Here is a 26,024-nt window from a genome sequence, read left to right as displayed (position 1 = left end):
ATAATTTAAGACACCAGAATAAAATCAGGGATAGGGAGATGAGAATCTTTTAATATAGAGTATTTTTATTCAGGTATTTATTCAGGTATTATTCAGGTATTTTCAGGTATTTGCACCCTTATGATCTTACTAAAAATATAAATATAAAACACATTCACAAATATTCTTAACAATTCTGAACAATTCTGAAACTGTTAAATAAAAATAAAGTTAATAGTATTCCAAGAATATAGAATACTGAAATAATTATCTTCAGTTGTGAGCAAATTACTATTTCCTTAATTATGAAATATGAAATTTTAACTTTTCTTTTTATAGGAAGAGATATAATGCATTTTCCTTATATTATTTCCTAAAGCGTTTAAAAAGTGGGTGAATATGTTTATTTGAAGATGCCTTGCTTCGTGAGGATTGATATTCCATGTAAACTGTATCATCTGCTCCAGACATGGAACTCATTGTGCCGTAGTGTCGGGATATCTAGAAAAGAACATAAAAAATTAATTTTATTTACTCATTTAAAGCATTTATATAGCCATCCATTTTTCAATCAACTCAACCAACTCTGGGCTACTCCCAATCCAAAATTAAAATACATATAAAAAGAATTAAAAGACATATAAGAAGACATTTAGAATCATTTTAAAGGACATTTTACCTTTATAAATAAATAACACTACAGCCTTTTTCATGCAAAAATTCAGGTGACACTGAGTATTTACATTTAAACAGCCGTTCACAGCTAAATACTTTTGCATAAACAACCAAATTAGTATAGACAGCAAGATTTAAGTAATGAAATGGAAAAGTTCCTTCAGTGCAAGAAAGGGCTAGTGATAAACAGAGGCTGAAAGAAGGGGAAAGAATTCTACACATTTTTTCTTAATATGCTGCTTTCCATGTTGTTTTGGAAGACTTCAAGGGAAAATGTTTGTATGGTCTACAATAATTATGAAACAATTCAGGTTACAAAAATGAAAATAAGCTGAATTTAAGCTTCTATGGGCTGGCAGCATTTCTACTCAATGCTGTCCTCCAAGTGTACCTTTTTACATTCTCCTATTAACTGAAAGACCTTCCATAAATTGCAATGTGTAAAACAAACATATTTGGAGAAACGATGTTTATTGCTGTGCTATGCTGATGACACCATTCTGATAACTGAAAAAGCAAGAATCTGCAAACTGTAGTAGTGATAATTAAGGAGCACAATGAAAAAAAATGGGACTAAGATTAAGAAAACCAAACTAATGCCATCAGGTACAACAACTGACGAAAGAAGTTGAAATGGCAGACAGCTTTTGTCATATAGACTCAATCAATAGTAAAGAACTAACCAGTCAAGAAATATGTCATAGACTAGCTCTTGGAAAAGATATTCAGATTCTGTGATGTACCTATACCTACAAAGATCAGAATCTTACAAACTATCTGTGACGCTCTACAGAAGCAAAAGTTGGATTTTAAAAGAAACACTCTAACCCTCAGCCACTGAGTGAGGTGGTTAAGCAGATCAAGGGAAAGAACTGCTTGTGGAAGGATTTTAGCTCTGCATGGAGTTGAGGCAGGTAATCCTCTCATTTTCAAATGTTCCTGCAGCCTGCCAAAGGATTTTCCGTCCCCTCCATGCAGAGGGGAAATCCTTCAGTGAGCTGCAGAAATAGAACTGAAATTCTGAAGATTTTAGCTTCTTTCCTGCAGCCCTTGGAATTCTTTCAGTTCCCTTCTATTGTCTCTGCTTGTAACCTTCCCTGATGGCTTCCACCATTGGCTTTCTGGGGAAACAGGCAGGGAAGGCTGCAAGTAGCATTCATAGGATTGTAGGGCACTTGGCAATCAGTTGTAAATGTGAGCCAAGCACCTGAAATGCAGTCATGTAACCACCTGGGGGTGGGGAGACATTTTATAATGTCCAGAAGTGCTTCATGGGCTGTAAAGCACCCATTCCAAGGCTGTCATAAGTCAAGGATCACCTGTACAGTGGTGTTGGGTACACTGTCAGAAAACCTGAAGGACCATGGGGATTAATACCATTGTAGCAGACAGGGAAAAGTCCTAGGCTACAAGCCAAAACATTCCCTTGAGTGATAAATGTAAAATTGTAAAAAGATTATTGGAACGCTATATTTCATTTTCCAGTTATATAAAATGTTCTTAATTGTGTGATTTAAATGGCGCCCAACTTATAAAAGTGACTGGGGTCTTGACATAATAACTACTTGCCTGAGATGACTTTGAGCCATATTCTCCTGCAACCACCTCTTCCTCAGCATCCAGGTCAGAAGCTTGTAAAACTTTTTGGAGGAGCTGCTGCTGCTCTTCTTTGGATGAAAACATAAGTTCTTCCTCTTCCATACCAGCAAGTTTAGTAATTACCTGGAAACAGGTAGAGATTGTATTATTCTATTTCTATTCCTACCTATTCCTATTCCTATTATTTTCTTTACCATTGTTTGGTCTCAAGGGCAAAGTGCCTATACCAGTGATGGCTAACCTTTTCTGGACCAAGTGCCCAAAGCATGCGTGTGTGGGCCTGAACCCCCAAAATGCAATGCATGTGCACCCCTCGCATCCGCTCCACTCCCATGCATGCGCGTGCAGACCCCTGCATGCGCCCCACCCCAGCGCGTGCCCCTTGCATGCACCCCGCCATGTGCACACAGACCCATGCACGCGGCCCGCCCCCTGCATGTGCGGCAGAGACCCAAAGACCAGCTGGCCGTTAGGAGGCGTGCACGCATGTGCAGCGGAGCTGAACTGGGGCAACGGCTCACGTGCCATCAGAGAGGTCGCTGTGTGCCACCTCTGGCACATGTGCCATAGGTTCACCATCACGGGCCTATACTGAGTCTTATTTGGGAAATTTTAAAAGTTGAGAAACATTTTAGTGGCAAACTAGCTCATACTGCATATGCTTCTAGGGCATGGCTCATAGTATCAGCTTTTCAAATGCTGCAACACACTAATCATTTTGTTATTTTTTCCTTGATTTATTATCACATTATTTCATTCATTAAAATGAAGGGAAAAAATGAAAGACTACACTACATCACTCCATTTTCCCTACATCATCCTCTGTCACCAGATTTTATGGATTTATGGACAACCTAAGGGCCTTTCTGCAAGTACATTTAAGTGTGAAAGGAAGATTTACCCCTACGGTGACCATTTTCTATTTCCTTATGGGAATGCATATTATTATTTCTTGCACATACTGCCTTCATATTCTGAAAAATGTAGAACAGCATATGTAATATCAGGCAGTTACTCTGGGAAAATCCCCTTTTGCCAATGGATCAATGATTCAAGGAGCTGTAAAATGCCCATCTAACATGCGTAAGTACAATAAATTTATCTGTAAACTTTCTTTCTTCCTATAGGTGTTTTATAATTTAAAGTTTTCACACAGTAAGTATACATTTTAATAAGCACCTAATAAGGAGCATCATGATTTTAGAAGATTATATAATGGCAACACTAATGATGAAAAAAAAGTGTTCAATATGTTGATGTTACTGATTGTGTATTATATTATAGGTCCAAATTTTTAGCAGAATTCTACAAATACAAAATAATCAAAGATTCTATTTTTTACCATAATACAATTTTTATCAGAGCATGTCTAGTTTTACAGACAATAAATATTTGGCATCTGATGAAGTGAGCTATAGTTCAAAAGAACATTTTCTTTTAATATTTGTTAGTTTGAAAAGATGGTACAGACTTCCAGGTTTTGGCATGATAATAATTAAGTATGCATAAAATAAATCTGAACTGTTTGGGTAATCCACCAGATGCAAAATTATGAATAGGACGCCCTTGCGTCCTAATAGAAACCACAAGAGTGTTTTATACTTTTCCACAAGGGTATAACCTTAGCATCTAATTCATTTGCCCTAAAAAACAGCTGTTGCAAAGACACTAAAATGCACTAAACTTAGTGCTCTTTGGAGTTTAGGCACAGTTTTTTTATTTAATTTATCTTACCACCTAAAAAAGGAGGCATGAGTACTCCAAAACACAGTATTGGTTTATATTAAGAATCTAAGTGGAATATAAATATGCAGCCCTTCTGTATTACCTCCTTATTTGGATCAAACTCCTAAACTCAAGGTTGACTCAGCCTTCCATCCTTCCGATGTAGGTAAAATGAGGAGCCGGATTGCGGGGGCAATAAACTGACTTTGTATAAAAAAGAACACTGCTTGTGGGGGGGGGGGACCCCCTACTAAGCAGGTATATACAAAAGTATGAAGGCTATTGCTTAACGCATTGTAAGCCGCCCTGAGTCTCCGGAGAAGGGCGGCTTATAAATCGAACCAATAAATAAATAAATAAATAAACAATTCCAAAACTATAACATAAAATGACAAACTAATAAAGTGTATCTCTTAATTCTTTTGGTACAAGCATCTTTCTTAATACAGCTAAAGAATTTTGGCATATAAATGCAGGTACTTTTCGACTTACGACCACAGTTGAGCCCAAAATTTCTGTTGTTAAGTGAGACATTTGTTAAGTGAGTTTTGCCCCATTTTACACCCTTTCTTGTTACAATTGTTAAGTAAATCAATGCAGTTGATAAATTAATAATCCAGTTGTTAAGTGAATCTGTGTGCTGATGACACCCAACTCTATATTTCCACTCTTGGTGACCCAAGTTGATGCTGTGGCCGCCCTCTCACGGTTCCTGGAGGCTGTGGAGGCCTGGATGGGTAACATCTGGCTTCCACTGAACCCTGGTAAGGTCGAATGGCTTTGCATACACAGGGCTCGAGGATTCAGGATTTTGTCATCTTTGACTCTGGATGGGGTGGCACTGCCCCAGAAAGACCCAGTCCACAACTTGGGGATTCTCCTGGATTTGCAACTTCTGTTCGAGGAACAGGTGGCAGTCGCGGCTAGGAGAGCCTTTGCACAACTTTCTATAGTGCACCAGTTGCAGTCTTTCGTGGACCAGGAAATCGTTTAGTCCCTAGTCATTTCATAGTCCCATAGTCATGGACTATTATCAAGGTGTTGATGATCACTTTTAAAGCCCTTCATGGCATGGGTCCATGTTACTTGAGAGACCATCTCACCCCACTAGGATCGACCCATACCACTCATGCTGGCAAAGAAGACATAAGGGCCTAAAGATGTGGCTCTGCCAGTCTGCTTGGGGCTCAGTGGGGGAACAACACAATGGAAGTAGTTGAGTAATAACAGATCCCCCCCCCAACTCTGCTCCTTCCCTCCCCATGTGTCCTTGGTTTGAATGTCTGATTTTAACTTTTTATGTTTTAATAGTATATGTAACTATAAGCCACCCAGAGATACTCTGTGGTAAGATGGGTGGCCAATAAATGTTCTAAATAAATAATAAATAAATAAATCTGCCTTCCCCATTGACTTTGTTGTGAGAAGGTCACAAAACATAACCTTGGGACACAGCAGCTGTCATAAATATGAACCAATTGCCAAATATCTGAATTTTGATCACATGATTATGGTGCTGCAACAAAGGTTGTAACTGTGAAAAACAGTCATAAGTCACATTTTTCAGTGCTGGTATAACTTTGAACATACTAAACAAGCAGTTGTAAGTCGAGGACTACCTATATACAATTTGTCCTAGGGGCAGAGACATCATTACAATGCAACAGCTGTTTCATTTAAAATAATAAATTTAAAATGGACTGGTTTTCAGCTGCCACAATATAATAAAAATATTGGACATCTAGTGGCACATTGGTTAGACTGCAGTAACTCTGCCCACAGTCTCGAGTTTGAACACAGTTTCAACACTGAATATCTGAACATTACAAACAACAGAATTACCTTAAAGCTGTAGCCTTGATCTACTAGAAACCTTTGACGTTTCGTAGAATATGCCATTTCTTGAGTGTCCTGAGAGACCAACGAATAAAAAAAGGCATTGTATTCCTCTGCAATCATTCCTGAAGAAGAAAAAATAGCAATGGAAGATTAGTTCACATCAAAGCATGTCAAAACTTTCAAGAAAAATCAAGTTTTGTTGGCTTTCTCTTGTCTACAAAAGTTATTTCCTAGCATCCTATAATTAAGTATACTGATAACAATATTCTTCCAAATTTAAATTTATAGATTAGCAAAAGAAAACCCCAATTTTGTCTCAGCTGAAAAATCACAATTTCTTCCAGTAAATTTCTAGTAAGTGCTTTTTTTTTCTGTTAATGCAAAATCCAGCTGATCTGGCACATGACCTATAGCATAATGTATTGCAGCAATTTTGCCCTCTGAAGAAGAGCAAGTCTTCACCCTGAGCAGAAAATCCTATCCTTTCTCTAGTAAAGTGGACATACTTTCAAACAAAGCATTTTTCAGCCTCCCATTCCCTCCAACTTTTTTTTTTAAGAAAATGTATGGTGTTCATCTGAATCCTGGAGGCCTCCTTGAAAATAAAGATATAGAAGACATTATCTCACTTTTTTCTATATATTAAAAGAATGCTTTAAAATTACAAAAAGTTAGATAGAAAAGGAAGCCCCCAAGATAGCAAACCAGGTATTTATATATAAAGCGACACTCACATGTCAAAAGGGGGGGGGGCATTTTTAAAGAATAGAAAAGATGTAATTTATCAAATACAATTTGCTAACATAATTTTAATGTTCTTAATTTGGAAATTTGTGGAATACAAAAAATGCATTTTATAAGTTCTAGTATTTTTTTTACAATTACCCTTTGTTGTAATTTAACTGCTGACAGAGGCTTAGTTTTGGGTCTAGAGGAAGGAGTACTTTGCACTAAAACACCTGGGAATCCTTTAGCAAACACTCAGCCAGAAAGTGCTTATATGCATTCGTCTTAAAAACACACCTCATACTCACGTCAGATGTCATTATTGCTAACTTTATACTTTGTCTGATTGAGCTGGTAATGGAATACCTCAATCACTCTGTTTCCTTTGGGGTAGTGTGGCATGAAAGAATATTTCTCCAAGCCCTAATCCCATTGTAAAATAATACTACAGTGGTATTAGAATTTTGGCTGCCATCAAAGTTCAATCAGAATAACCAAAGTCTCTTTAATCTAAGATCTACTAAACTGTATCTTTAAAAACCGAAAAATATTAAGTGTTTGAGGAATGATTAGGCAGGAAAGAGAAAAAGATGTCCCCCTATTGAAGTACTTTTTATAATCACTTTTGAATTTTGTCATAACCTGTGACCTTGAGCTGACAGTGACAAAACAGGACAATAGCAAATTGCATGTGCTTAGTCAGCTAAATAACATATTACTTTCATGCTTCAGTGTTCCATTAAAATTACAGAATCTTGCAACACAAGACTCAATTCACCTTTTTTGGCTCTTAAGACTCGACCCAGCCTCTGAGCCTCCTGTCTTCGAGAGCCCCCATGAGATGAAATCTGAATGAGAACATTGGCTTCTGGCAGATCAAAAGATGTATCACCAACCTGTAAATGCATAAGCGCCCTTTAGGAAACAAACTATATTCTCATATTAACATAAATTACCAAATTTTAGTAAAACATATTAGCTTGTGGCCAACAATGAAAAACATATGAATATGAAAAAATAAATAAAAATAATTTACAGATTATTCAAAATAAATGCTGAACCTCTCTAATTTAATCCAATATCAAGCAGAGCAAAATGCATTACCTTGGAGATAAAGATGGTATTGATTTTGGGATTGTGTTTGAAATTCTGCAGAATTTGCATTCTCTCCCCCTGTGCTGTAGGCCCATAAATATAAGGTCTAAAAGAGACAATATGCATACATATAAAGGATCAAATAGTTACAATATTTTACTTCCTGGATTCAGGTAGATTATAACAATCTATTATAAATATGTTATGATTAAGAAGATGAAAAAATCACAGCAATATGCTTTCACTATGTAATTAAGCTATACTTTTATAGAAGAACTTTCCTTTTTTTGTAGCATTTTTCTCTCTTGTTTATTTTTAGTTCACTAGATTGCGTTCCCACTCATTTGGAGACAAATTCATTCTGTCAGACACCCCTCCCGTCACAGAAATAAATCCTGAGAGTTGTAAAATGTTATGTGCTTGATGTGTGCCTCATGACTCAACAGATCAGTGGGCAGAATATATCTACTAATCCTACATGAAAGGAGAGAAGCAGCTGTTAAAATAAAAAAGGTATTTTCTTCAGCTGAACCAATGAACTTGTACTTAACAGCTGTGTTCTTCTTTCTCCTTTCCACTTATATCTGATCACATCTAAACTGCACTTTGGAATTAAATTGTTCTGATTTTCACTGAGAGCTACAGTGAAAATTAACAATCAACATATGTTTTGTGGCAAAATAAACAGATGCTGCCAGAGCATGGTGGAAGTATTCAAAGATACAATCTAAGGTGTCTGCTAAATTCACATGACATACTGAAATAAAATAAGAACATGCATCAAATTTGAAATATATACTTAATATCTCAGAGAGAGAGAGAGAGAGAGAGAGAGAGAGAGAGAGAGAGACAAAGAAAACTTAATATACATGAAAATAAGCTTGAAAATAAATCAAGGCTTTCAAGGACCAAGTAAATATGCTACAGTATTAATGAAATAATTTAAAATATCCTCAAAGAAAGCTTTGAAAATTATTCCGGATTACAAAGCCACTTTAGGAGACTTAGGTTCAAATTTTAGCTGACAGATAAAAGTTCATTAACTGAGTTTGGGTTGGTGATTCTCTTTTATTCCAACCCACTTCACATAGATTGTTGCAGAAAAATTTGGAAGAGAAAACTGACAGGGGAAATATATATGCTGCCTCTGGTACTGGAGGAAGCACAGAAAATAAATCTAACTACCAAAATGATCAAGCTACAACAGCAATTACTATTTAAATGTAACAAAAAACACATTACTACATAAAACACACTGCAACCATTTTCCTTCAAGTTTCTATCTTGAATGTATATTCTGCCTCTGATGCTAGACTTGAACAATGTATTTAAATACTGCTTCCGCAAGCTTTTCTGGCAGTGAAGGTATCTTGCTCTTCTGCATAGGTTTTTCAAATGCTAACTAATTAAACTGAATATGTAGAATTGATCTTTACAGTGCTGAAAAACACATGGCAAATTGTGACCAGCACTCATGATGTTACCTAGTTTTGGTAATAGAACGTCTTGAAAGAAAACAAGCAAGCTCAGAGAGCACCAAGGATGCCTCACATGGCAAATTATTGCATCAACTATATTTTTTCTTGTACACAGGAAACAGATGGCTAACTGGAAACATATTATTTAATGTTCTTCTCAATTAGAAAACAATTTGTTTGTTCTTCAGTCACTAAGTCGTGTTTGACTTTTTGTGATCCCATGGACAAATAGCATGCCCTGTCCTCCACTATCTCCTGCAATGGGCCCAAATTTTTGTTTACTATGTTGATGATACTATCTAACAATCTCATCCTCTGCTGTCCCCTTACACAACAACAAAACCAAGATACTCTTAAAAGCCGTATTCATATTGCAGTGATTTAAGTTAACGTCCCCATTATCAAATAATTACAATGTAACTGTCCTATGAATTTAGATTGAATTTAGATTACATTATCATAAAACAGCTTTAGGGACCTTTTCATAAATTTCCCAACAGCAAAATATTCATACTGCATATATAATGCAAGTTATTATACATTACAACTTTGAAGATCAGGAGAGCATATGAGGTGTATGGATCCCTTAGTTATAACCTCTGGAGACTTTCCAAAAGCAGCTACAGAATTCTCATTACTTATTGGAACAAGAGTAAATTGGCCTGAGGAATGATGTAGCTTTTCAATCAAATTCAATTAAATATAGATTTGTCCAATTATTGCCCTTTTCTGGAATGCAGTCCTCAATACTTCAAAGGCCTGTATATCCCTCTGCTTGCAAAAAATTATGTGTTTGTACTTGTATGTACTCATAACTGTACATGTAGGATAATAGATTGTTGATAATCAAGTGCAAGAGCGTTGTGTAACTTGCATCCATTATTTTTTTATTGAGGAATTCTACCAATGAGAAAATTTTATCATTTCTGAAGCAACCTCAAGAAGTACTGTAACTTGTCAAGAATTCTTTCTAACTTAAATCTTTTTGTCCCTGGTTGATAATTAACTCCTGTAATTTCATGCAAATTACAAATATATAAAAATATATAAAAAGTAGTAAGTAGTACTATTGATTTTAAGGATTTAATATGCAAAGTCACAAACCTGGAAGAAGTCTTCTTTTGCTTCTAACATTTATGAAACACACAAATATCTCTAATTCATGAATACTTACTTGCCCAATCTAACAGCATACTCCTTCAAAGCAAACACATTGTCAGCAAAGACTATGATCTTATCATTCCTTCGTTCATGGAATTTAATCAGGAACTGGCAAGCCCTAAATTTGTTTGGGTTCATGGTATAGAGCAATATCCGCTTCTTTGTTTTAATAGCTACATATTCTCTGTAGAATTCAGGAGACATTGGACACCAAACCTACAATTATATCCAATAAAGTAGAGACTTTAGTAAGAATAGCTCAATGAGTTTACAGTAGAAATGTGACAAGGGATAAAAGTTTACAAGATTACACTGTATGATAAAAAGGAAAAAAAAAGTATTCATGCTAGCAGAAATGATAAGACAAGGGCAGATATTTTCAGCCTTATTAAACATTTCTGATTATTTAAAAACCAATATAGAACTATTATCAACTTCTGATTCTATCCCTAGCAGCAATTGACTAAAGAAAAGCTGTTTCTCTTCCCTGTTGAAGATTTTTTCCCTCAGACAGAAGACTCAGGAAAAGCATAAGTTATGGAATAATGTGCTGCAACTGGAAAACAAGAAAACTGAAATTTATATATATATTATATATTTATATATAAGTTAGCTAAGGAAAAATATTGCTGCTACAGAATGTATTTGCTGAAGTTGCTGTAGCACAGCTAGCACTGAGCAAAATATTCCTTACCTCAGCACACTGGACTTTAGCAATATAACCACTGTTTTGCAATTCCATCCAATTGGCTTCATAGAGTTTAGGCCCAATCAGGAAATTCAGGTCTACAATTTTGTCATCTTCTCGGACAAGAGTAGCTGTTAATCCAAGCTTGCAATGGGCCTGAACAATAGTGAGCACACGCCTGAACATTTTTGCTGAAAGAATTGTGTAAAAAGAAGTGAGATCCTGTCTGAAGAGTATTTAAAAAATATAGAACCCTGTTAATTTTTCATGCCATGAGTGATATTAAATGAAGAACCATTTGAGAAACTTATGTTAAAATTAGATGTGTTTAGTTGACTTCCACGCATATATCTACATCAGGGGTGTCAAACTCAAGGCCTACGGGCTGGATCCGGCCTATTGGGTACTTAGATTTGGCCCACAGGCCTGCCCTGGAAACAACGAAGGACTGGCCCAAGATGCTTCTGCCAGCGAAAATGGAGCTCAGGGGGCCCACACTGGCAGAGGCCTGCAGGAGGCCATCGCGATTGAAAACAGATGTCGAGCTGGCCACGCCCACCAGGCCACCCCGAGGTCAAATGCAAACTTGATGCGGCTTTAAATGAAATTGAGTTTGACACCTCTGATCTACATGATCAGTTTTGTAGCAACAACTTAACAGTATTTCTCATCCAACTCATTTCACAAATTAAATCTACAGAAATTAAATTAAATACAGTAGTATCAATTTGGGCAAATCGTTGCTAAGTTGGCTAATATCTAAATCCAAAAGCCATGCACTAGGTTTAAACCATACTGGGAGTTTTTTTTTATTTTCCACTAAAAAATAAAAAACTGCAGCAATTATCATTAAACTATAAGTACAATAAAAGGTATATTTTTGATGCTTAAAAGTGCATGCTATTCATGCTATTGTTATTTCATTTTACATATTATCATTATAAACATATACTACTTTTTACAAAGCAGTATTGTCAACGTATTTCAGAATGATCAGGGCTCCTATAATTCAGTAATGAAACCTGGGCTGGGACAAAAGCAATACTCATTAAGAGGGGCTTTACCAGGTATGGTATGCACTTCATCAAGGATCATCAGACCCCATTCTTGGCTCTTCAACCATTCCATCACTCTCTCTGCCTCCCATGACCTCTTTGTTGTGTGTCCCAACATGGAGTACGTGCTGATAGCTATAGAACAGCCAATTGGCTTGTCTTTGGCATCAGAAGTAAATCGGCAGATTTGGCTATCGTCAATGGTAGACCACATCTTGAACTGGGCTTTCCATTGCTCCACTGAGACAGCAGAATTGCCCAATATTAGGCACCGCTTACGGACGGTGCAAGCAGCTGTTACGCCTACAAGCGACTTGCCAGCACCTGTAGTAAATGAAACAAAAATTTATCAAACTTTGTATGGAATGTATTACTATCCAGAAAAAAAATAATATAATATTGAGCTTGATATGTTCCTTCGAAAATAGCTTTGAAATCTCTAACTTAGTCCCTATTAAAAAAGAAACCAACGTAGTCTGAAAGCAACTCATGCCCTCTGTTGCTGAAACTAATTATAAAATATATATAAACTATACAGAAATCAGATGAGAATTCTGTACGAGATGCTCAGAGATATTGAAATGAGTAATCTGCAGGAAGAAGAAATAAATATGGACATCCTGTGAAAAAATGCTATTTTTACCAGTATTCTCTCACAATCTAATCTCAATCAGGTAATTTTAAACATTCAATTTCAGCAGAGTGCACTCACCACAAGGCAAGACGATAACCCCAGATCTAGCACGACCATTCCCAAACATTTTTCTCAAACTCTTCTCCTGGTATGGTCGGAGAACAGCTGTGGGTTTCAAATCTATGTTAATATCTGGATTCACAGAATCATTTCTGAAATCATATTCAGCAAGCAGAGGGTACTCCAGATGAATGCAACGCTTCTGAAGCTCTTCAATCATTTCCTAAAAACGGAAACAGAAAGATAGGAAGGTCTTTTACAATTCCTCTATTCTGTTATTCATTTAAGGCTATAGGAAAATGCTGAAATTTTTCCATTACGTTTGAGGTGTCAAGCTGCACTTGTACTCTCTTCTAAAACATACACACATTAGAGCAATGGATCATCAGTCACAAATCCAGAAACATTTCCCATAATCTGAAAAGGTTTCATGAGTCAGAAAAGCAATGCTTTACAAAATATTTGAGCAAATATATTTATGTTTTGTATTCTAGCAAGATTGATATAAAAAGTTCTACATCTTCTTATTTTGAAACTGTTGATTTGGTTGAATTGCCATACTAGTGTCTATCATATTCGGTGCTTATACATATAATAAATGTTCCTAGAGTGCCTATGTGGGAAGATACACTTTATTATTATGACTTCACGTCTTAAGTATATAGGAATGGCTTGATGCAATGCAAGATAGTATCTGTTGAAGTCCTATAGCAGTGATGGCTAACCTTTTTGCCATCGCGTGCCAGGAGAGGGGGGGCGGGGGTGGGTCACACGCGCATGTGCCCACGCGCATGCGTGCGCAACCCCCTCCCCCTCCCCCCCGCTCCTGGCACATGATGGCCTGGTAGGCCCGTTTTTCTTTCTTACCTGGTTCCAGATCCTCTCTGTGTATCTGGGAACGGCGAAAACAGCCTTTCCCACTCCCTTAGAGGCCCTACGGAGGCTGAAAAAGCCCATTTCCCAACTCCCGGTGGGACAGGAAGTGACATTTTTTGCTGTCCCCAGCCTCCAGAACCTCTCTAGGAGTCTCTAGGAGCCTCTCTAGGAGTCTCTAGGAGCCTCTCTAGAAGTCTCTGGAGGCTGGGGACAGGAAAAAACGTCACTTCCTGTCCCACCGGGAGTGGGGAAATGGGCCCTTTGAGCCTCCATAGGGCCTCCGAGTAAGTGGGAAAGGCTGTTTTAGCCGTTCCCAGATACACAGAGAGGATCTGGAGCCAGGTAAGAAAAAAAAACGGGCCTTCCCCCCCCCCCAGGCCCTCCAGAGGCAGGAAACAGCCTGTTTCCCTACTTCTGGTGGGCCCAGAAGGCCCGAAAATCAGCTGGCCGGCTGGTGCATGCGCCTGAGAGCTGAGCTGGCGTGCCCACTAATATGGCTCTGTGTGCCACCTGTGGCACGCGTGCCATAGGTTCGCCATCACGGTCCTATAGGAATAGTGAATATCTAGAACTCCTGGTGGAGCAGATAACCATGAATTTTCTGTGATGTTTTGATGGAAGCACATAGAAGCAATCAGGAAGGAGACTAGTGTCACAGAAAAAGCCAAGGATTTCTTCCTTTAATTTCCTATTAAAATTACCTATAAATTATGTAACAGCCACATTGTATTTTGTGTATGTGTAAATTTTATTGAAATTGTTAAAGATAAGAATAAGATTAATACAAACTAAAAGTAGAGCAAAAAAGAAAACAAAAGATGCAAAAATAATACAAAAATATGAAAGAAAAAAGATATAAAGTGGTTTCCAATCTTCTTTATAGTAATTTTAAACACAATTATAAATTTACCTTTCTTTCCCTCTATTTACATTGTGACTCTCTTCTTTCTCTATTCCATCCTATCTAATCATCAAAACCATAAATCATAAGTTTATTTTTTTCTTTTTTATGCAAAAAGTCCATAAGGGATTTCCAAACAAGTCAATTTGATCATTCTATTATCTTCACCAACAATTCCCATCATAGATATTGCCAAATCTGTCCATTTTTGTACAATAACCTTGCTGCAGTTATCAAATTTAAAAACAATGACTTTTTTCCAACTGCTTATTCATCAGTCCCAAGAAGAAAACTTTTGGTTTTAGTTGTACATTCATCTTTAAAATCCTCTTAATCAATATATGCATTTGAACCCAAAATTTTCAAGCCTTTTTGCACATCCATCAAAAGTATAATAAAATGACATTTCTTGTTCACATTACCAACATAAATTTAAAGTGCTTTTATGCATTCTAACTAATTTTTCTGATGTTATATGTCAATAGTATTTTATAAAAAATATCTTTAAGATTATAACTCAATATAACAGTATAAATTTCAATTCTTTCAATCACATATTTCCCATCTGCATATTATAACCAAAATGTTTAACCCACTTTATCATACATTCTTTGACTTGTTTTTGTTTCAGTAAATAATTACACATTTTGGCAATCACATTTGTCATTTGTACAGAATTCTGTTTCAAAAATCACATACAATGTTCAACATCAAAAATTTCTTATCTACTTTAAATCTTTCGCATAGCTGAAAATAAGAAAACCACTGACAGCTATATTCCTCTACCTTCATATGTTCTCTTGACAATTCTAGTATATCATATTTTAAACATTTGTGTTTGCCTATTAATTTTCATCTATAGAATGTCTCTTATGTTGAAAGCCAAAAAGGTTGTAGCCTGGGGTTGTATCTATTTTATATTCTCAATATGGAATGTCCAACACAATGATTTTTGAAAACTACTGTACATAAATCTTGATTTTATAATATCATAAATATTGATGTCATCGAAATCTTGGATCATCTTCTAACTCTAAAAGTATTTTATTTCTCAGCAGCATTTACTCTTTCATCCAAACCAAACAATAAACTGTGAAATACAATTTCAAATCAGGTAAACCTGGACTTTAGCAGAAATTGGCAGAGTTTAGATATATCCTTTTGTCACTGTTTAAATGGCACATCAATTGCCAAAACAGGTACTAACTAAAACACAACAGGGGTCCCCAACCCCCAAGCTGTGACCCATTACCAGGCCGTGGCCTATTTGGAACCAGACCGAGTGAGAGATGAGCCAGTGAGGCAGGGCACATGCGTGTGCGTGCCAGCCTGCCACTCATGTGAGTGGAGCTGTGCACATGCGTGCATGCTTCCTGTCGCTCGCATGGTCCAGTTCTCCGCTCCCCCAAGCCAGGGCGTCAAGCCCCAAATGTTGGGGATCGCTGAAACACAGGCATCATTCCAGGTAAAATATTTACCTTTAACACAGAAATTCTCACCAACAGTGACAAAGACGGCAGTCATAAAGCAAATGCCATGGTCATTAAGCAAACACATTGTTTGCTATGGGACATTTGTTGCTGGAAACTAAATAAATACCAGTTTCTGTTAAAAATGTGTAAATCACAGTCACATGTCTGTGGGACATTGCAAACAGCTGTAAATACAGACTGGTTGTTGAGTGCCCCAAACATGATCAAATGTGATCATGTGACCACAGGGAGTGTGGGGGTGGAAATTAGAATTTTGAAACTGGGTCAGAAGAACTTCTGTTTACTATGCAAGGGGTCATTAGTCAAGGGCTACCAGTATTTTTTTTTTTTGTAAAATCCACCATCTACATTCTTTAATATTAAACAAAATTCGCACAAAAGCCCAATCCATTTGTCTGAGTTCCAATATCTGAAAACCACTTTTGCCTGAAATCTTTCAAAATTTACTGCTCCCTTTATTGATTTAAACTATCTTGCATTCAATCATTGTTAAGCTTTTTGCTAGAGATTTAATTCCTTTAAAAGTTTTTTCCTCCTTATTTAATTCAGAAAGAACTCACCAAGTGGTTTTGTCCTATCTTGCCAATCAGAAGAACTAACTATAAATTGACTACATCCAATAGTGTTTAACAAAATGAAGCTTTTGTGGACTTTATGTCCTTTCACAGACTGCAATGCAGTTGTGAGCCTAATTGAAATCCCTCACTTCCAGCTGCTCAACAAACAAGTTGACCACAAAAACCTCAGTTCCTGCTTTCTACTGACAAAGAGCAGTTGGAGGAATACAGAAGGAATTCTCATAGTCTTTCCTTGTCTGGAGGACTCTGCCAATTTCTGCCACAATGCTATCCACACACCTTCAGGGATAACTACCGTACTTTGCCATGGAATCTCGCCTAGCCATACTGTCTTTTCTAAGCTGCTTAGAGTCAGCATACAAAAACCACATAATAATATTAGGAATAAATATACTTTATTTTGTTAAACAGAAACAAATTATGTAAACATGCTTTCACTCTATTCAATTGATCAGCCTTCAATTTTCACATCACCACAGAAACTAGAGTGTTTGGGATTGATTCTTTTAATGAACATATGTTGGACTTATACAGCACTACTAAGACTGGTTTTAGTTATAGCCTGAAGTGCTACAAATTTAAAAAAAGACTAGGCAGAGACACAAAAGTTCTTGGGGAAAAAAGATTTAAATCATCTGACATCTCATCTCATCAAAAATAAGATGTTATTATTTTATAAGTAGTTCATATCCCATACGTTTTTATTAGGATAGTAAAATATAAGTAAATTCATATATTTACCTGCTTCACTTCAAAAGAAACAGTTTGAGTTTCCTCTTCCTCTTCTTCATCTTTATCCATTTGTTCATAAAATTCAAATAAGTCAGCAGGAACATCTGGTTTATTCTGACCATCTGCCCCTTGAGAAGTCGATGGCCCGCTATTTTCACCAGACTTTGAAATCTAAAATAGATAATTTCTCAATTAAGCAGAGAAAAATGAGGCCAGATAAGACACCAGTTTTATCACTGGGATAGGCAAACAACACTTAAAGAATAAAGAACCCTTCCCTAAGGATTAATAGTAGTGACAACAGACACAAAAATATGTGGCATATTCACCATATTGAAAAGGAATCCTTATAAAGATTTGACATAATTGTTCAGCTATGGTTACAGAGTAAAGCAAATAGGTCCCAGACTATATAAAGGCATGGACCATAATCTCAACATACTGCAGATTTGCTCTTGAACGTTTCTGTTATGAGTTCAGTTTCTTCCCCCTCTGCATTTCTCAGGCGACATTCCCTAATAACTTGGTCCTGAAGAAGTTGCTGAATGACTTCAGGGTGGGTGCTTTCTACAAAATACCTAGCAAATATTAAAAAAAAAAAAAAAGGGGGGGGGGAGATTATAAAATAATTAATTCCACAAATGTTATAACTTTTTACCATGTAAACATTTTCCTCTATAGAAACATGTGTTCCTGTAGGTTTTTGCACTTTCTTCAAGTAATGTGCTACTCAGTTGGAGAAACACAAAGAATTTATATCTGAGTATAATCCTTAAAGGGGCAATGGCCACATTGATACATAAGAAAACCACAAATCTTGGGTTAACAAGTCACAATCTGAATGAACGTACACTGGTTAGCTCTGGTTATTCTGTTATTTGAATTTGGGTGTTTGTTCCATTTTGGTTTTAGTTCCTTTGTTTTTTCTGCAGCCACATCATGTATTTGTTTGTTTGGACCTACAGTATATCTGATTCTATTTTACTCCTATTTGTGTAGACATTGGCCCTCAAAAAGTTGCTCTTACTTTAACAAGTTATATTTGCATATATTTCTGATCCAATCATATTTTATTCAGTAAACAGCTTATGAAAAACCAAGATTGTTAACTGAAATAGTATCAAAGCCAAAACTAATATCAGGACACACATTTGAAAATGCCATACTCCTAACTCAGAAAAAAAAATCATGCAAATAATTCTTTACCTGTTATGCTTCAGGACCAGCTTCACCTTTCCATAACTAACAGTACATAGCTACAAAATAATAATATTAATTAGAAACAGATGCATAAAATCTATTTGTATTACAGATAGAATTAGGTGACAACAGAAAACTTTCAGCAAACTATTCCAGAAGAAAGGAAAATCAAAACTAAACGTTTGGCTACAATTCATAAAAAAATGCCCTGAATATTGATTTAGACCATGATTTCATATACTTATCCCAACTTAGCATTCTTTAAATTCGTTATACCAAAATGCCTATCACCCAGATGGAGACAATTGGTGCTATAATACTTCTGGAGACCCAGAAATTTGGAAAGAATGATTTAGCAAAACTCATCATAACAATTCTCTAAAGCAGGTTTTGCCACCTGTGCCCATATTTTAGCATCTACTGGCAAAGTAAAAGAACATTTACTATGCAATGGACAGGATTCACACTGTGTTCTTCTAGAGCAGGGGTGTCAAACTCAAGGCCCTGGGGCTAGATTCAGGCTGTGGAGTGCTTAGATCTGGCCCATGGGGCTTCCCTGGAAACAGCGAAGGACCAGCCTGAGATGCCTCTGCCAGCGAAAAATGGAGCTTGGGAGGCCTCCCAAGCTCCATTTTTGCTGGCAGAGGGTTGCAGGCTGTTGCAACCGAAAACAGAGCTCAGGATCCCGTTTTTGCTGGCAGAGCACTCAGGCCACCACAGGCAACCCTGACACGAGTGGCATTGAGCTGGCCATGCCCAACCTGGCCATGCCTTCCCACCCCCTCTGAGGTCAAACACAACCCTGATGTGGCCCTCAATGAAATCGAGTTTGATGCCCATTCTAGAAGTTATTATCAGGGATGAAGGAAATAATAGGGAGGTCATAAACGGCCAAAAGTTTGCTTTCATAACATGATCACTGTATCCTTGTAAAATCCTGGCCATGTTCCATAACAGCAAGTGGGAGCATTGGTTTATTACCATGAAAAAAACAAGACATTTATATCTACCTTTCTCTAGTTGCACCCGTTTTTTGTCTCCCTTAATTATGAAGTAAATGATCAAATGTAAATACTAAAGTATATGCCATATTTCTCTTTTGATTTCCAAAATAATTCTTGCCATGAAGCTCTGTGCCAAAGCCAACCACAAGAGAAGATGCAGTATCTCTTGTGATGTTTTATTCTCCCCCTCCTAGCATCTAGCCCTTTATATCCTGAACATGCAATTAGATAATGAATGACAGTGTACCTTAATGAACTGAATGATCCCATCGGGCACACCAGTCTTACTCAGCTTTTGTAGATATTCAGTGATATCGCTGGTTTGCAAACCCACACTAACAGCAGCATAGAGGGAATAAGCAGTCAGTTTATATTCGTGGACGTGAGTAGGTCGGCAAACTGGCTCAGCAATAGCCACAAGAAAATCCTGAGCATACTTGTAGACAGGTGAAAAGGCTTCTAAGAAAACATGGCCATCAGGAGCCTAGAGAAGAGACAAAAACTGTGAAGATAACCAAAATAACTACATGTACCAAAGTTGTTAAGTAGGAGGCAAGGAAAAGAATTTCACCCTAATCAATTCAATGTTGTGAATGTATTTGTATTTCTGCTTTAGTGGAGAGGTAAGGGGACATGGCCTTTTAGATGTTATTGAGCTACAGCTTCCAGCATCTCACAATATTGGTTATGCTGGCTGAGGAGGCAAGGACTGCAGGTTCTTGAACCAAGTCATTCAAAAGGTGCATCTCCAAACCATCGGAGAAGAGAGTGATATTTTTCATAAAATTACCCAAAGAATGAATAAAAAGTTTGATGTAACATCCTAGAACTGTGATCTCGGCTCTGTCTCTCATCCAGTCTGTGGCCATCAAAAAGAACAGGAAACGATGTCAAGTGGCAATAGTTTAATCAAGGTTTAGCAGCAGCACAGCAAGAAGAACAGAACAAGCCGGATCACGGGGTTTAAGTCAGCACTGCACGCAACTGCCGTGCAGCGCTATTTATTTCCTCCCCGGCTCCTAAACTATCATCCGGCACTCAAATCCCAACTCCCCACACCAGCCGTTCAGCAGGTTGACAACCCCGCCCGTCAATGGTATTGGTGCAGCCTTAGCGTCATAGGACAATGCCGGCAACTCAGAGTCAGGAAGCTGCGCCGGCTCGTCAAGGCTGAGTGTCGTTCGAGGCTGAATCCAGCTGGCTGCTGCGCGGAGCCGTCCCCACCATCCTAGGCATTCAGGTGGGCACTCCAATTGTTCCCCAGGCCCCAGGAATGGCGAGTCCCAGCGGGGGCTCGACACGTGATGGTGAACCTACGGTATGCGTGCTAGAGGTAGAACACAGTGCCCTCTCTGCGGGCACGCGAGCCGTTGCCCCAGTTCAGCTCCACTGTGCATGCGTGCGCACCTCCCTCTGGCCAGCTGCTCTTCGGGTCTCTGCCATGCATGCATGGCAGGGGTGCGCACATCCACGGGGCGCATGTGGGGGATGCGTGGGTGGTGGGTGGGCCGTGTGTGTGGCCATGCACAGGGCCAGGACGCATGTGCGGGGGTGGGGCACATACACAGGGGGCCCACGCACATTGCATTTTGGAGGTTTGCATCCGCTTTGGGCACTCGGTCCAGAAATGTTTAGCCATCACTGTCCTAGAAAATTCATCCACAGAGCAAAACTAGTCCTTCTGCCTGCATGGGTGACTTTTTGTTATTAATCCTCTCTCTCCCCACCATACAAATCACAAAAAATCAAAAACCTTATCATAATAGAAGGACATAACTTACAGCAAATATTCCTTCCAGCTCCTTTAAAATAGATGAATATGTATAATGTGAAATACAGAGAGTCTCATTCATCACATGAATCAAACAGGTATAGAGATACTATTTATAGGTTCACATGTAGAAGTTAGCAGACTAGGAAACAATAAGCTATATGTTTCCTTTCTTTGAACAAAACTGTTTTGAAAAGCAGTGCATCTAAAAGAACTTACCACCCACAATGGGCGCGAGGAATGGTCAGCTTTGAGTGGCATCTGGTTCCTGTAGTCTTTTGCACCATATTCATCAAGTTTGGTCCCAGAATCTTCCACTTGCTTCCCTGCAGCTGACGGAACTGCTTCTTGGGACTCTTTGCCTGTAAGGTCATATTCTTCTTCCTCTTCTTCCTCATGGTGGCGTTTTTTCGATTTCTTCTTATCTGGAAACCCAACGGTGTTAAACACACATGCAGTTCCACAACTGTTTTCCCTTCAGCCACATGACAATACAAATGGAGCCATTTCTTAATGCAAGACTTTGAGGGAACCATGAATGTCAGCACAGTTTTTTACTGGTTTCAGAAGTCGTTGTTCCTATGAGTATATAGCGATCATTTAAGGCAAACAGCCTGGCAAAGATTGCTTTAGCTGTTTCAAGGCTTCTTCCCACTTCTAATATTCAAGGAGAAAGCAGACAGCTATACAAATTACCAGCTTTCCTTTAGATTAAGGCAATGTTAGGTTTACTAATCCGACATTTTTTTTCTAAATAGAGGAAATAAAAAACATCCCGAGAGATAACTGCATCTTAAATCTTATTAAAGGGCTTGCCATGATTCACAGAGCTATATATACATTCTGCATATGAAAATGTTCAAAGGATTTACAGAATAGCTTATTCTTGGTTATAGCAAAAGGGGGGGGGGGGAGAGACGACTTTGCAAGCAAAAACAACATCTTGCTTTAAAGAGAGAATAAATAAGGCGAGTGGGTGAAGCACCGATTTATCACCAACCAGGTCGTGGTGATTGGGGTCAAAGGCATCACCGCCACAAAGCTGCCAGCTGGGCGTTACGTTTTGTAAGCATAAGAGAACCGGCGTTTAGGGCATGAGGAAGGAATGGAAGGGAAACCCAATGGCCCCAGGTCTTGAAGAACTTTCCCCGTCGAAGAAACAACGTCCCGAAGACGAGACTGGCATCCCGGACAGTAGCAAAAACAGCTTCCAATTCTAGGGAGACGAAGCCGAGGAGCCTCCCGACAAAGCGCCAACGGCTTACCTCGCTCTTTCTTGCCCATCTCTAAGGAGCTCCGGCGACGCAGGCCCAGCCCCCTCCGCCGTGAGCGTCTCCCGGTTAGCCCCACCGCTTCCGGAGCAGAAGAGAGCGAATCCGATTGCTCCTCCTCTGTGACGTCATCGGGGAAGAACTGTAGGAGGAGGAGGAGACTGACGAATTTGCAGAAGTCAGTGATTGGGTCGCTTTCTCGTGGAGCTGACGGGACAAATCCTCCCAGGAGGCAGAGCAAGAACTTTGCGAACCGGGGATGGGAGACCTCAAGGAGATCTCAGGGCTTATCAGCAGGACTGAAGACGGAAGGTTGAAAAACCCCAAACGACGGAAGACGTGTCCGCATAGCTTCCGTATTATTGTAGAACAACAGCCTCAAGGGCAGGTCTGCAGGAACCTTCTTCCAGTAGAAACGTTTTTAATCTTGGCAATGTCGACGCATTCCAGCAAGGTCTTTTTTTTTTTTTTTTTAATTAAGTGAGATCTATTGCTGTGTGGGAAATGGATGTAGGACTGCAACCATAATTAATGGTTGTGAGTGGGTTTTTTTGTTTTTGTTTTGCTCCTTCGCCTTTTCACAATCAACACTTAAGAGCCGTGAAACTGGAGAAGAGGGGAGAAGAAGCAACTCCTGCCTCCAGCAGCTCGGTGAGATTTTTTGCTTCTTGAAGAACAAATACCAATTATGAAACTACTACAAGCTATTTTTAGATCAGCCCTGTAATTTAGGGTCTCTTCACTGAAGAGCTGAAATATCTCCTCTTAACAATGTTGACTTGGGGCAGGTGGTCTATTCTTTCTCCTCCAGCCCCCGCCCACCATCACCAATAAAGAGAATATTTCAACTTTGTGTCTCCACTGAGTAGCTCTCGACAAATTCCAAGAGGATTCCAACATTCAGGTGTAACTCAGCACTATCTAATCCACATTTCAGCATAGAGATAACTACAAATGCGGAATTTTTCCATCAGGTATTATTTTGAAGAATTCAGTATTTTAATAAAGAGAATGACCTTCCACAATAAAAAAAAATCACGTTAAAAGAGAATCATGAGAATGAGGCTGAATTCAGAGCAGGGAACACATATGATAAGATCTGTGGTGTATAAGTCTCTAGTGGCTGAGGATATTTCTCGGACTATTTTATGTTTGTTTTTAAAAATTTAAAGAATCTGGTTTAATCCAAAACAAAATCTTAGTCCCAAGAATACATTTGACCCTGTAAAAATTCTTTAAAAGTTGGCTGTACCTCCAATTTGTAAATGTGCCTGCTAGTCCAAATCCCTCACCAAAAATAACAAGTCAGAAAAGTAGGTAGTGTCTGAAATATGGGGGTACTTAGTGGGAAGCTCATCTTCAGCTGGTCTTTGGATTGATCTGTCCCAGGCTACACTCATCAGCTGCCAGATGAAGTTTTTTAAAAAACGAAATTTACCCAAAGACGCTTGGAATTCTTCAGACCATGTTTCTTCTGTCTTGCTTATTTGGCTTGATGTTGCTTGCTTCAAAGTGATATATTTAACAGTAACAACAGTACAATGGAGAAAGATTGGATACACAGTATTGCTTGGGCACCGAACAGCCCAAGTTCATACAGCATGCTTTACCTGAATTCACAAAACTTACTGAACCATAAATAGACAGGTTTGCCTATAAGACTGAGACACAAAGCAAACTAAGGTTAAATTTACACTTACTGAATTGTGTGAGTGCAAGCCTTCTAGTCTGCACAAGACCAAATATATGGAGACAATTTGAAGTATGTTTTAGATGGGAGCTTGAACAACTAGCCTCATGGTGTGACCAGAACAATCTGGAACTGAACACACTCAAAACCGTAGAAATGGTGGTGGACTTTATTACCACCTAGACAACAGTAGAGCCCTTCAAATTTCTAGGTTCTACCATATCTCAAGACCTAAAAGGGACACCTAACATCAAAAACGTCATCAAAAAAGCACAACAAAGAATGTTCTTTCTGCGCCAACTCAGAAAGCTCAAACTGCCCAAGGAGCTGCTGATCCAGTTCTACAGAGGAATTATTGAGTCGGTCATCTGCATCTCTATAACTGTCTGGTTTGGTTCTGCAACCCAACAAGACAGCCACAGACTTCAGAGGATAATTAGAACTGCAGAAAAAAGTTACTACCAACCTGCCTTCCATTGAGGACCTGTATACTGCACGAGTCAAAAACATGGTTGTGAAAATATTTACAGACCCCTCGTATCCTGGACATAAACTAATTCAACTCCTACCCTCAAAACGATGCTCTAGAGCATTGCACCAGAACTACTAGGCACAAGAACAGTTTTTTCCTGAACGCCATCACTCTGCTAAACAAATAATTCCCTCAACACTGTCGAACTATTTACTAAGTCTGCACTACTATTAATCGTCTCATCGTTCCTATCACCCATCTCCTCCCACTTATGACTGTATGACTGTAACCTTGTTGCTGGTATCCTTACAATTTATATTGACTGTTTCCTAATATGATTTGATTGCTTATTTGTACCCTATGACTATCATTAAGTGTTGTACCTTATGATTCTTGACGAATGTATCTTTTCTTTTATGTACACTGAGAGCATATGCACCAAGACAAATTCCTTGTGTGTCCAATCACACTTGGCCAATAAAGAATTCTATTTATTTTAAATCATCTTAAATACCAAATTCAAAAGCTGCTCTACCATTTATCTTGAATTATTGACTTCTAGCCTAGGAATAAAAATTGTTTTATTAACACAAAGCAGAAATTAGCAATTTAGTTTAAAATAGTGGTCTACCATTTCAGTTAGAGCCAAGTATATCAGACTGTTTTTGTATGTTGCTTAGAGAAGTGCGGTAGATAACCCTTAATTTATGACAGCTGAGACCAGAAATCCGATTGTGAGTCATAAAGTCGAGGATTGGCCTGTTTTTTCAATATTTTTCACAACTGTCATTAACTGAACCATGCAGTTGTTAGGTGAGCCCATTTTTCTGAATGGGCATTTTTTGCTAGAAACCAGCAAAAAAAGTCACAATTTGCAGTCATGTGACTGCAGGATGTTTCAAGCAGCTAAGCACTTGATATGCAGTTATGTAACTACAGGAACGTGTGTGTGTGTTGTGACATTTTATAATGTTGTATTTTAGACAGTAAAGCACCCATTCAAAGGCCTTCATAACTCCAAATGGTTGTAAAAGCAGTAGTTGTAAGTCTAGGACTACCTGCATAAATAGTTACTTTAATAATATCAGCAAACCACCTTATATAGAAGTGCTATATTAAATGAATAGTATAGCATATTTATTGAGACTAATTTAAAACCCAAGTATGGCAAATTGGAATCAGTGAAATTTATTGCCAAGTCAATTTATATAGGACCTCACTTTAGAAACAATATTATTCAAAATCCACTTAATGTTCATAATCCATTCTGAATTGTCATTTTTACCTGCAGGCAAACTAATCTGCAAGACTTATAAAAATTC

The 26,024-nt window shown here is 38.2% G+C and overlaps 1 protein-coding gene across 1 annotated transcript; it reads right to left on the bottom strand.

Moving 5' to 3' along the window:
* Positions 1 to 47: 47 nt before the first annotated feature.
* Positions 48 to 22,667, bottom strand: ERCC3 (ERCC excision repair 3, TFIIH core complex helicase subunit). The gene is made up of 15 exons (XM_034422024.3): positions 22,535 to 22,667; positions 21,489 to 21,694; positions 19,746 to 19,982; positions 18,501 to 18,550; positions 17,737 to 17,872; positions 17,304 to 17,465; positions 12,733 to 12,937; positions 12,030 to 12,344; positions 10,972 to 11,156; positions 10,291 to 10,493; positions 7,648 to 7,744; positions 7,322 to 7,439; positions 5,821 to 5,939; positions 2,224 to 2,376; positions 48 to 480 (listed from the first exon to the last, which is right to left on the bottom strand). The coding sequence occupies exons 1-15, from the start codon at positions 22,551 to 22,553 to the stop codon at positions 346 to 348; spliced, it is 2,340 nt and encodes a 779-aa protein (XP_034277915.2). The 5' UTR covers positions 22,554 to 22,667; the 3' UTR covers positions 48 to 345.
* Between the last annotated feature and the right edge of the window lie 3,357 nt (positions 22,668 to 26,024).

Source organism: Pantherophis guttatus, chromosome 1 (assembly GCF_059756535.1).
Source record: "Pantherophis guttatus breed Tessera chromosome 1, ASM5975653v1, whole genome shotgun sequence".
NCBI lineage: Eukaryota > Metazoa > Chordata > Lepidosauria > Squamata > Colubridae > Pantherophis > Pantherophis guttatus.
Note: the sequence above shows the minus strand (reverse complement) of the source record. Positions and strands in the feature narration are given on the sequence as shown.

Coding starts and splice junctions, on each gene's coding strand:
- ERCC3 (XM_034422024.3), bottom strand. Junction 18,551..19,745: donor GGATCATTCAGTTCATTAAG/GTACACTGTCAT, acceptor ATTATTTTGTAG/CTATGTACTGTTAGTTATGG. Junction 11,157..12,029: donor TGAAGTGCATACCATACCTG/GTAAAGCCCCTC, acceptor CAATTCTTTCAG/CAAAAATGTTCAGGCGTGTG.